This window comes from Nomascus leucogenys, chromosome 11, assembly GCF_006542625.1.
Source record: "Nomascus leucogenys isolate Asia chromosome 11, Asia_NLE_v1, whole genome shotgun sequence".
Taxonomy (NCBI): Eukaryota; Metazoa; Chordata; class Mammalia; order Primates; family Hylobatidae; genus Nomascus; species Nomascus leucogenys.
The window spans coordinates 78,535,902-78,548,228 of NC_044391.1; the positions used below are offsets into that span (position 1 = coordinate 78,535,902).

Here is a 12,327-nt window from a genome sequence, read left to right on the forward strand (position 1 = left end):
CAAGCCAAATGTCCAACAACGATAGACTGGATTAAGAAAATATGGCACATACACACCATGGAATACTATGCAGCCATAAAAACTGATGAGTTCATGTCCTTTGTAGGGACATGGATGAAGCTGGAAACCATCATTCTCAGTAAACTATTGCAAGGACAAAAAACCAAACACGGCATGTTCTCACTCATAGGTGGGAAGTGAACAATGAGAACACATGGACACAGGAAAGGGAACATCACACACCGGGGCCTGTTGTGGAGTGGGAGGAGGGGGCAGGGATAGCATTAGGAGACATACCTAATGTTAAATGACGAGTTAATGGGTGCAGCACACCAACATGGCACATGTATACATATGTAACTAACCTGCACATTGTGCACATGTACCCTCAAACTTAAAGTATAATAAAAAAAAAATAACTAGTGAAAAAATAAAACAGATTTTAGTTTAAATGAGTTATTAATTTGTTATTTAAAAGATTAATTTATCATTCACCAAGGCCAAATGAGACACTTGATTGTAATTTATATAAGGACAAATATATCTTAATGATATTTGTACACTGAATCTAAGCTGATAATATTATATTTTAATAATAAAATAATTTAAATAAAATAATTTAAATAAACTTAATTTAAATAATTTAAACAGTGAGTAAAATAATTTAAAATAGTGAAAAATAAAATAATTTAAAATAGTGGAAAAAATAAGACAGGTGTTAGTTTAAATGAGTTATTAATTTGTTATTTAAAAGATTAATTTATCATTCACCAAGGCCAAATGAGGCACTTGTTATTTATATAAGGACAAATAAATATATCTTAATGATATTTGTACACTGAATCTAACTAGTGTGAAACCTAGCTACAAATAGAGTAGGTGTTTAATAAGTGTCTATTGAAATAAAATAACAAATAAGAAAGTTACGTTTTAATGCCAAGACACATACCAGATAATATCAATGAAAATTGCAGAGCTATTTTTTGTTTCATGTACTGTATTTTAATCTTAGGCACTTAATTCTAAACATATTTGCTGACACTCTTATTTCTAAAATCTGGGAAGTTTTATTCATTCTTTCAATGATTATTTTTTAATCAACTTCCATGTCTCAAGCACTATAACAGATAAGGTTCTTGTTCTCATGAAACTTACATTCCAGTAAGTTTGCATTGAAAGGATTCAATGAGTGTAAAGCACTTAGGATATAGTACCTGGTACATAGTCAGTATTCCATATTTGTTAGCTATGATAATGGTGATGATGATGATGGAAGACACCCATATATAGATGCTATTCGAAGCCATGAAACTAGATGAAATTATCTTGGGAGATAATGCAGCTAGAGAAAAGGGCTAGGGGCTGAGTTCCTTGTGCTTCCCAGCATTTAGAGTGAATCTAAGATTAAGAATAATCAATAGAACCTGAGAAGATAGCCAGAATGTTGCCAAGAGAGAGAAAATAACTGGGTCACATGCTGCATAATGTTTGAATTTGATAAGAACAGAGAATTAAATTTTGAAATTGCTAATATAGACCGTCATTCATCACCTTGAAAAGAGCTGTTTCTGTGGAGAAGTGAAAAAGAAAGCTCAATTGGAATGGATAGAAAAGAGACTGAGGAAAAGGCAAATCATAAAAGGAGAGTCATGAATGGCCAAGAAGTATAAGGTGAGGTGCTCAGCTCCAATAGGAAGCAGAGAACTGCAAGTTAAACCAAAGACACTACTTTGTATTCTTCATATTGGCAAAAATTAGAAAAATAGCTGTTTCTAATTAATGTTAGCTGCTTCTAATGAATATTATAAAGCAGGAGCCTTTATTCAGTGAAGTAGGAATGTAAGCTAGCGCCTCCATTTTGGAAACCATTTGGCAATATTTATGTGTATTCCTATGATCTCATACTTAATACCTAATACTGCCCTGGAGACATACTGCAGACAAACTGTCCTATAAGTACACAACAAGATGGGTAAAACACTTTCATTGCAGGATTATTTATGGTGACAAGGTTTCAGGTAACCTAGGTTCTATCACTATGGTACTGGATAAGTAAAATGTGGTATGTGCACATGATGAAATATTATATATCAGTCAGAGCAGAGTGAATCATATCTACATGTAGCTACCTGGATAGGTCTCAAAAAACATAGTGTTGACTAAAAATAATGAGTCAAAATGAGACTTGTAGTTTAACTTGATTTGTGTAATTTTTAAAACACCTTCAAAACGGATAATTTTTTCACATGTAAGATGCAGGTTATACATTAAATTCACAAGCATAAATCCTTTCTAGAATGGATCATTCCCAAATGAAAATGAACATCTCAGTTTCACCCATATTAAAAATAAAACAAAACTGACAACCCTCCTTGTTACCATATCCACCTCCAGCTGCAATTCAGTTTTTCTGCTCTCTATTCATGGAATCAAATGGATTGTCTTTAATTGCTGTTTCAAATGTTATCTCCTCCCCACTACCCTACAAAAAGCTTTCTTGCCCTTTTTTGTTTGTTTTCTTTTGTACCTTGGGCACACAGAACAGAGTTGATTAGACTCTGTAGTACAAAACATGCCATCATCTTTGACCCATGCCAGCAACACCCCTCTCTAATTAATATACCTATAAATTTTTCTAACAGAAAAATAGAATAATACAACATGTGTGTGTACCCATCATCCATAGTTAACAAGTTTTAACATTTTTCCATAGTTGCACTATAGATTGTTAAAGAAGAAAAAGACAATTAACACTTCCATTTTTACTCCTCCCCATACAAAGATAGCTACTGGTGACACCAGGTCCAAGTGCAAAAACAGCATGTCCTCAAGGTGGGAAGTGATGAGATTCAGGGCAGATGTGGAAGAGTAGCCTTCATGCCACCACCAATGATAATAGCTAACATGTGTATGTTACTCCCAATGTGCCTGCCACTATTCCCCTTCTTTACATATATTAAGTAATTTAATTATCAGAACAGTCCTGTATGACAGTGACTATTTTACAGATAATGAAACTGGAGTTAACAGTTAACAGGAAGCAGAGGCAGGATTTGAAATTAGGCAGTCTGGCACTCTAAAGAGCTCATGCGTGACACCTTTAAACTATCCTGTCACTGACAAGTGTTGAGTTCTTGTTTTTCCTTGTCTTCAATTACCTCTACAACAAAAAAGTACAGCCTTCTATTTTACATTTAAAAAAAATTTCCCTGATCTCTAGGTGCCAGTTCATCTGCCTGCTTGTTCTTCCATTATGCTACTTTAACCTGGAATCATTTTCCTCCACATAGCGATTTGAACCAGATTTTTAAATGTTTTGTGTCTTCTTTATCCAGTAAGTTTTAAGCTTGAAATAACTTTCCACTATATAGGTTTCAGTTACTGTTTTCTCAAACATTATACTAACTTAATATGCCCTCCAAGTGACTATAAAGTTTTATATCAGCCTATAAAATAGCTAATTATGAATACCTGTTATATTTGTCGTTTCTAGAAACCTTTATGGATAGCAGGATTCTCTTAAATGACTGATTATCCCAAATCTGATGCCTGTGTAATGCTATCCAGCAAACAGCTGGCTTCATATGAAGAGAGGCTAAGAACTCTTTTTGTCTTGTTCATTTAAAATCATTTACTTCTTATTTAATATCTGCAAAGAACACAGTCACATCGTAGTAGAATTTGCTGTTGTCAATTTTTGATTGTTTCCATGGGTTCTGCCTTACATCTGCATGGTGTTTAAAGCCAATGCTTCCTTTATTTTTGTAGGCATTTAGGGCCTTGTTCCTCATAATCCAATGTCATGCTGAGTGACAGAAAATTAAAGTCGAATTTCTTTAACTATAGAGAAGGACTGGGCAGAACAATACACTTACTTAACAACTCCTTGCCTCAGAAACTGAAGGAGCTGTTTTGTGCAGGTGGCTTAATCTCTCTGCAGCTTATCCTAACGGTGTTTATTTATTTATTAAGGACAGGAACTGGGCACTCTGCATCTAAAAACAAAAGGACCAGACTAGTCTACCAGAACCTATAATGAACTAGTAGAATGTTTATATTTCATTCAGAACAGCAAAGCTTTGAATTAGCTGCCGTTTTTACTGTCTATTATTCTACTAATTCTCAGGTAATTGAGAATTAACTGCATAAAATTCACGTATCAAGTACCAGTTCTTTGAAGTTCATTTTAAGATAAGTCTTCCTTTTAATTTATAGCTGCATTTAGAAGTAATAACATAAAATTTATCATATGGGCTCAGACCTATGCTTCATCTAGTTTAGGATCATATCCTGACAAAAGCACCAGGGGCCATTTAATAGTAAGGTGTGATTGTTCTCTCTCAAGAAATCTTCTCATAGAATCAGTCACAGTAACACCATAATTTTATTAATATTTTTATTAACTGTAATATATATTTAACCTTTCTAAAACTAAAATCTAAACCACCTTTTGGAGTTAGAAATTCTACCAGTTTACTACATATTTCATTGTTAAGTAATGGTTTTCATTTGTCTTAAGTATACCTCTTTAAGGATTCTGGGAATCTGGTAACAGATTTGTAGCCAGACTTACCACACTTTTATGGACAATATCATATTCTCTTGCAGCTTTTACATTTCAAGAGTTTATATTTCAAGTGTGAGAGAGATAAGAACTTTAGGATCAGGCAGACCTGAGTTTGAATTATAGGATCTAACTAGCTGAGTGACCTTTGATAAGTTAATTACTCTGATCCTTAGAGTTTTCTTGGTAGTTGTGACTATACATGAAATTATATGAAATCAATAATACCTAACAAGTATGAGTCATCTACTCTACACCATTACCTAATAAGTTTTTTCAGACCCAGGAAGGCTTATTGCACGGAATATAGATGGAGCCAGTGGACCTCATAGTAAACAAGTGGAGTTCACCTGTTTGGCTGGGAATTCTTCCTCTCTGAAGTTCCCATCCTTGAACTGGAGAGCCTCTCCAGGGCTGAGCGTGCCTTCTTCTAGCCCTTGATGAAAAATACTCACTCCCTTCTCTGGGCAGGCAGCCCTTTGGCATGCCACTCTCCATGCCACCAGTGATGGCAGCTGCCTTCTCCTGACACAGAATACAGAGCCTAGGGATCCTGCCTGGTGGTGGTACGGTCTGTCCCCTTTATGTACATGAGTTACCTCCAGCAGCCTGTCATTGTTTCCTTGTTAGAGGAAATGGAAAATTCAAATAGTAGCATGCAACTACCTGTAATTGAATAATATAAGAAGCCTATACCATGGGAAAAGAAAAATGAACCTGTGATCAAACCACAGAGGACAGATTATTATCCTGAAGAAATGTCACCCCCCTTAATGAACTCAGTGCCCGCCCACAAGCATTGTTGCAAGAGAATCTCCCGTAGGTCATAGTGCAGCCTGGGAAGAGACCTTTACTGATGGAATCGGTGGATAACTCAAAGGAAGCAGAGGATACACAGATGTGATTATGACATATGCAACAAAGTATACACTAAAAGTTTCCACTTGAAATCATACAGAAGAACACACACAGGAGATAAACCCTACAAATGTACATGGGATGGATTCATATGGAAGTTTGCTCTGTCTGATAAATAAGACATTTCTGAAAACATACTGGAGTCAAATCTTTTTAGTGCCTGGACTGTAACCACAGCTTCTGTTCTGACCATCTTGCCTTCTACAGGAAACGCCACATGCTAGTCTGAATGCCTTTGTCTCCCACCTCAACGTGACTCCCTACTCACCTGGCTCTTTCTCTATCCTCCCACCATTATCTATAACACTTTTTACATGTACATTTTAATTTTGATTCTGCTGGTCTGATCCTCTGAATTTATATCATCCAAAACTTCCATATGGTCAGTAGCAGATACTCTGTAATCCTCCCTCTCCTTACCATGGGTGACTAAAAAATGAGAACTTTTTTTTAGAGATGCTAAGCAAACTATTCTTAGAGATAGATATAGTTAATGTAGTAAGAACAAGAAAACATGTAAACTGAGAAACAAAAATTAATGTATGTAAAAGCACTGGATAAACAAAGGTTTATACAAATGTCTGGTAAATGCTAGTTAAAACATTTGTTTAGAGGGAATTTATTTTCTAATTTAAGGAACTCTTTGTAAAATAAAGTTAAGAATGCAGATTTATATAGTTTTATGTATTTGTATGGGTGCATAAAGATTTTAAAGTTTACTATTAAAATATGTCACTGAAACACCTGAACAGATGGAACATAGAAATTTTACAACTCCAGTGTTTTGAACATTTTTTTTCTAGAGAAACCAACCAGTCTGTCAGTTTGTTTTCCATTATAACTTATTCTCAAAAAGCGTACCAGCAAGGGCTGTCACTGGGGCTGGGGTTCAGATCCCAGTTTCCACGCACAGGACAATGGAAGGACTTAGATAATTCAAGCCATTTGTTCTTTCTGCTATGGTTTCAGTTCTGCATTCACACACTTGTTAGACAGGGCTGCTTGAATAATCATCCTCAAATACTGCTTACATTCTCCAGTTAAAGACTCTGTGGAAGCCAGTTTCCTGCTTGTATTCTCTTGGTTTTGAAAGTCACTAAAATGCCTTTTAGATGCTACCCAGAGTTAACACATTCTTTACTATGAGCCTGGAACATGATTTGTTTGTTTTAGTTCTAGCAGGAAGACTCAGCCATGCTTCACAGTTCCAGACCACAAAAGTGAGCTCAGGCAATCAAGTGTTTTAGAAACAAGACACATGATCAGAAATTCTTGTTTGTCAGCTACATACATTTCCTTTGAAAACATTAGTAAAATTTAGCCTATTAGCTGTTTGAAAATCAGCATTGTGGTGGGGGCAGAAAGAGGCCAACAAATTGGGCCTGTCAAAACCCATTAAGTCTGTGGGGTGTTAGGATAGGGAGGGCTGAGTAGTCAATGATAAGTTGCATATGGACATAGAGGCAAAGTGGAATAAGCAGCTGCCTTATTCTTCAAGAGCTGACTAGCAACATTAAAAGAATATGATTTACTCTATGAAAATATCTGGACACTTAAAATGTACTAATCAGATGAAATACATTGTGTCATTTCAGATTTACGATGTCTAGTAGAGGCACTTGGATTAAAACTTCAGAAGGCGGTGACAGAGATGGACAACTATAAAGAAATGCTTATGTAAGATGGAGAATATTAAACAACTTGTAAGATAACAGTGCTCTGTAGATGTGTCACAAAATGGCAAGAATTAGAATGACAAGAATTATAAAGACCCTGTGTGTTCTCTGTGATTCTTTTGGCAGTGATTTACTGGTGTGGGTAATAGTTTACTGCTGCTTTTCTTGCCCACTTTGCTGGCCTAGATTATATATTGAAGAATCTGTAAATATTTTTAAATACATGGAGGATTTCTTTCTCTCAATAAGAAACTTACCTATCCATATATTAAAGCTTTCCCTGATAGTTCAAATGCAGTAACTTAATGTGAAATAGTCTTTGAACTTTTTTCTTATCTTTGTTTCTTTATTCTCTCTCCACAAGAAACAATATTGAACTTGTATCTCAAAATTACTGATTTTAGCTTCAAAGAGAGAGTTGAGTAGCTTTCAAATGCTGAAGTACTTATGCTTGATATAAGTGAGAAAGAAATATTGGAAAACACATGATAAGAAAATGATGTAAAATCAAGAACACTATTTCTTTTAAAAATTAATTTTAAGCCTGGGCAACATGGCGAAACTTTGTCTCCACAAAAAAATACAAAAATTATCCAAGCATGTTGGCACACACCTGTCGTCCCAGCTACTCGGAAGGCTGAGCTGGAAAGATCACCTAAGCCTGGAAAGTTGAGGCTACAGTGAACTGTGATCATGCCACTACACTCCAGCCTGGGCAACAGAGTGAGACCCTGTCTCAAAATAAATAAATAAATAAATAAGTAAAAATTACTTTCATTTAAGAAATTTCAAAAATTATAGCATAAACATAGTATATCTATAATTATAATACTAAAATAGTATGTATATAATCTTTGAAAAGTAAGCAGATTATTTTACTTTATGATATATGTGATTTTCAGTTCCTATATTTTAGAAGGATGAACCTCATAAAAACATAAATATTTAGAATGCTTAGCAACCAAATGTTTGTGTTAACCATGAACTACTCCTAAAATCAATGTGTTTAATAAAGTACTGAACACAAGAAGGAACAAATTCCAAAAATACTCTATCAAATTAATGTATACTTGGATTATTTGTAACAAAATAGTTTGTTTCTGAAAAGGAAGGAAAATAAAATATTCATACTTTGTAACACTGTGGTTAATAGTACAGTAAGTATAGTAGTTCAGCTGTCTGGGCAACATGGCGAAACTTTGTCTCCACAAAAAAATACAAAAATTATCCAAGCATGTTGGCACACACCTGTGTAGATGGCTGGGGTTGAAGGAATTGGTGGACGGGGATCCTTAGAAGACCCCCTAGGCCCAGGAAGTAACTTTTTGGGAGATTTTTTTAAATCATGAAAAGAAACAAGGTGATGGTTGCTAGAAAAAAAAAATCGTTGTTGCTGTCCCTCTAATAACATCAAGGAGGGGTTTGGCCATGTGGATGTCTCTTGTGGAGAGCAGTCTAGTCAGGCCCCAGCTACTGTGTGATGATTGCTTCTTGGAGCTCAAGAAGTGAAGAGGGCACAGTCTAGGCATAGGGAGGTGGTGTTAGCACACAACTAAGCTAAGAGGGAATTTGTGGGCATACCAAGACTTAGCATATAAAGTGGAGTCTTGGAAAGTTAGGAAAGAAGCTTAACATAGAAATGAGCATAGTGAAGAAAAGGAATAAACTTACTGGTAGTGACATGAATTGATATTTTACAGAATAAGTTTGCACAGAATTCTTTGTATATTCATGTTCTGCATAATGACATTTTGGTCAGTGACAGACCATGTATACAATGATGGTCCTATAAGATTATAATACCATGTATTTACTGTACCTTTTCTATGGTCAGATATGTTTAGATATGCAAATACTTACCATTGTGTTACAATTACCTACACTATTCAATACATTAGCATTCTGTATAGGTTTGTAGCCTAGGAACAATAGGCTATATCATATAGTCTACGTGTGTAGTAGGTTATGCCATCTTGGTTTGTGTACACTCAAGGATGTTCACACAATGACAAAATTGCATAATGACACATTTCTTGGAATGTATCCCTGTTGTAAAGCAATGAATGACTGTGCATGGAACCTGCCCATTTAATATTAACACATGCTTTGTGGTATTTTTTGTTTATTGTAATTTTAACATAATTTGTGCTGAGAAATGGTGAGAGTCAGGGTAGATTGGAGATGCAGGGAGAAATACACCACTAAAGTCCATCAAACTAATTATCTGTAGGAAGCTATTGTATAATTGCAGAAATAATGATGATGTTTTATCAGTTTATAAAACTGATGTTTTCTACACGTACAAGACCTTCTTAAACATTAAAAAATGGACATGATGCCCATTTTTAGAAATGCGAATTAGGAAAGATAGAGCCACTTAAATGGCTCCAAGTGCTGGAGACCTTTCTCTATGCTACCTGTCTCTAGCTCTTCCATCTATACTCTATCTACTCTCCTTTACTGCTAGGATTAAGTTGGGGAGGGTGGGCATTTAGGATCAAAGCCTGGGACTGCTGAAGCCTCAGGTTGCTCAGAGGTCAGGAGGTGAGGCTAGAGTCAAATTTGTGGCTTCGCCATTTTTGTAATGATAAGTTTGAAGTCAAAACAATTCATTCAAAAAATTTGACATATTAATACAATTTGTTAGTAAACTCAAGATTTCCTGTGCACACTCAAACATCTATGGACTTCCAGAAATTGGAATATGCTATGAAATCAGGTTTCTTCCATTTTTAATCCTCATTCTTTGTGGGGGCTGGGAATAGGAATGTCACCTATAAGTTAATTATTTGTGTTGTTTAAAGATTTTTAAATATTTGGATATAAGTTTTGTGAATTTTGAGAATAAGGGGAAGAAGCAATTTATAAATGGGTGAAATTGCGGTTCTTTTACCAAGATTTTTTTCCCCAAGATTTTTAAGAAAATATTTTCCAAGGTTTAAAAGAACGTTATGTATTTAAAAATAGAGATTTTATCAGAATGCTTTGGGCTACAAGTAACAAAGGTAGGATAATGTCAGTTTTAGTTGATAAGAGTCTCAGCAATATCCCCAAGAATCTTGATGTTCTTTCTGTCTCCATCCTGCTGCCCTCAGCACTGGCTTCAACCCAAAGCTAAGTCAAGTCCCTATAATCACAAGATGGCTACAGTTCCTCCACCCTAGAGGCCACATTTGGATATGGTGCCTGCAGGCAGAAAGGGACTGGTTTTCTAGTGTCTTTTTAGAAGTGAGAAAAAAGAATTATCAGATGCCACCAAACAGCATTCTCCTTGTATTTCCTTGTCTAGAACCCTTTACATATCCTCTCCTAAGTGAACCACTGGCAAGGGGAACAGGGCTGCTACAATTACCTTAGAACAAGCAAGATTTATCCTTAGAACAAATAATAATTGGGACTCTGATGGCCAGGAAATAAGCTGTAGTGAATGTTCAGAAGGTAACCAGTAGTGTTTGCTAAAGAGGTAGAGCATTAATGATGCGCTGAGAGCTTGATGAAATTTTCTACAAATTTTATTTTTAAGTACCATAATATCTAGATTCATTAAGGGAACATCTCCCTGAAATAATGAAAAATATGAAGACTATAAAATCTAGTTCTATTGCTTTTAAACATATATGGATATAAAACATACTTTTATTACTTTCATATATATGAATATATGTGTGTGTATAGATAGATTTAGATAGATAGATAGATAGATAGATAGATAGATAGATAGATAGATAGATAGATGCAAGAGCTAGAGACAGGTAGCACAGAGAAAGATCTCCAGCACCTGAAGTCATTTAAGTGGCTCTATCTTTCCTAATTCACATTTCTAAAAATGGGCATTATGCCCATTTTTTAATTTTTAAGAAGGTCTTGTATATGTAGGAAAATTCAGTTTTATAAACTGATAAAACATCATCAGCATTTCTGCAATTATATGGTAACTTCCAGGATAAAGATAGATAAATAAGCCTTAAAAGAAAGACTGTCATTTATGGTGAGAAATTTCTAGGAATTCCTGAAAGATAATACATAGAAAGGATAATAGAAAGGGTCAACTCTACTGAGGAATAACCCAGACGAAGAGCAATTGAGTGTTGATGCTGGTGGGCATGAGATAGACAGGACCTTCCTCGGAATTAATTAAAACACAGAGAAGGGAGTGAGACCTGGTGAATCATTGAAATAGTGGTTGTCACACTCCAATCTACATAAGAATCATGGGTAGTTTGCTAAAATTCTATATTACAGTATGGCCTCTCCCACAGACTCAGCCTCAGGACCAGATTTCTGGGCTCCTTTTCCACAGATAATCTGGTTCTATATTTATGTCTGGGGTGGCTCCAAGCAATCACATTTTTAACGCACTCCCCACATGATACTGATTCAGGTGGTCCAGTGAAACCCACTCTGAGGAATCGCATATGGACCATTTAAGCCAGCTGGCCCCTCATCAATACCCTGCAATCAATCAGCCCTGTGTGAAGCAGCATTTGCAGAAGCATCTATACTCAGACTAACACAATGAGTATGTGGACTAGAGTCAAACAGCCTGGCAGCTACTGAATCCCAGGAGAGCCCAGGGTCCCCACAGCCCAAGACAAACCTCCAGTGCCCCCACCAGGTAGCATACCCTGCCCCTTCATCACACCTCTAAAAACAATCAAGGGCAAAAATAAACAGCAAAGCAGACAAGCAAACAGAGGATCTTAAGACTGAGGATTCACACACAACCAAAGATTACTAGGTATGTGAAGAAACACCTCCCCGCAAGTCCCCCCAAAAAGTGGCTATGAATTCACACAGAAAATCCTTAACATCCTAGAAAATTGTTAAATAGCAAACAGATGACATTAGAATAAGTAAAATTGATATCCCCCAACGTATGTCCAGGATTGTAACCATAAAAGAACAGACGGTTATGGCAGGCTGTTAGGAATTCGGGAGATTAGAAATATCAGAAAAACGATCCCATTCATGCTAAAAATGAATACAAATGTACATACACATGCATGTGGATTTGAATACATTGCACAAATGATGGGATTACAACAGTTACCTCTAGAAATGAAAGTGTGGGCTGTGTGGAAATTCTTATCTCACTCTATTATATATTGCTTGAATGCTTTACATTTTGGTTATATTTATTTTCATGTATGTGATAAGAACAAAATTTAC

General features: G+C 35.7%; 1 protein-coding gene and 1 pseudogene across 2 annotated transcripts in view; both read left to right on the forward strand.

The window, feature by feature from the left end:
• The window catches only part of LEKR1 (leucine, glutamate and lysine rich 1), a 221,366-nt gene that overhangs the window by 142,997 nt on the left and 66,042 nt on the right, over window positions 1-12,327 (forward strand). For both annotated transcript variants that reach the window (XM_012510792.2, XM_003256340.2), the window contains exon 7: window positions 7,078-7,159. In XM_012510792.2, the coding sequence (XP_012366246.2) occupies window positions 7,078-7,159 (82 nt within the window). The remainder of the gene's footprint in view (window positions 1-7,077; window positions 7,160-12,327) is intronic.
• Window positions 4,777-5,711, forward strand: LOC105740547 (annotated as a pseudogene).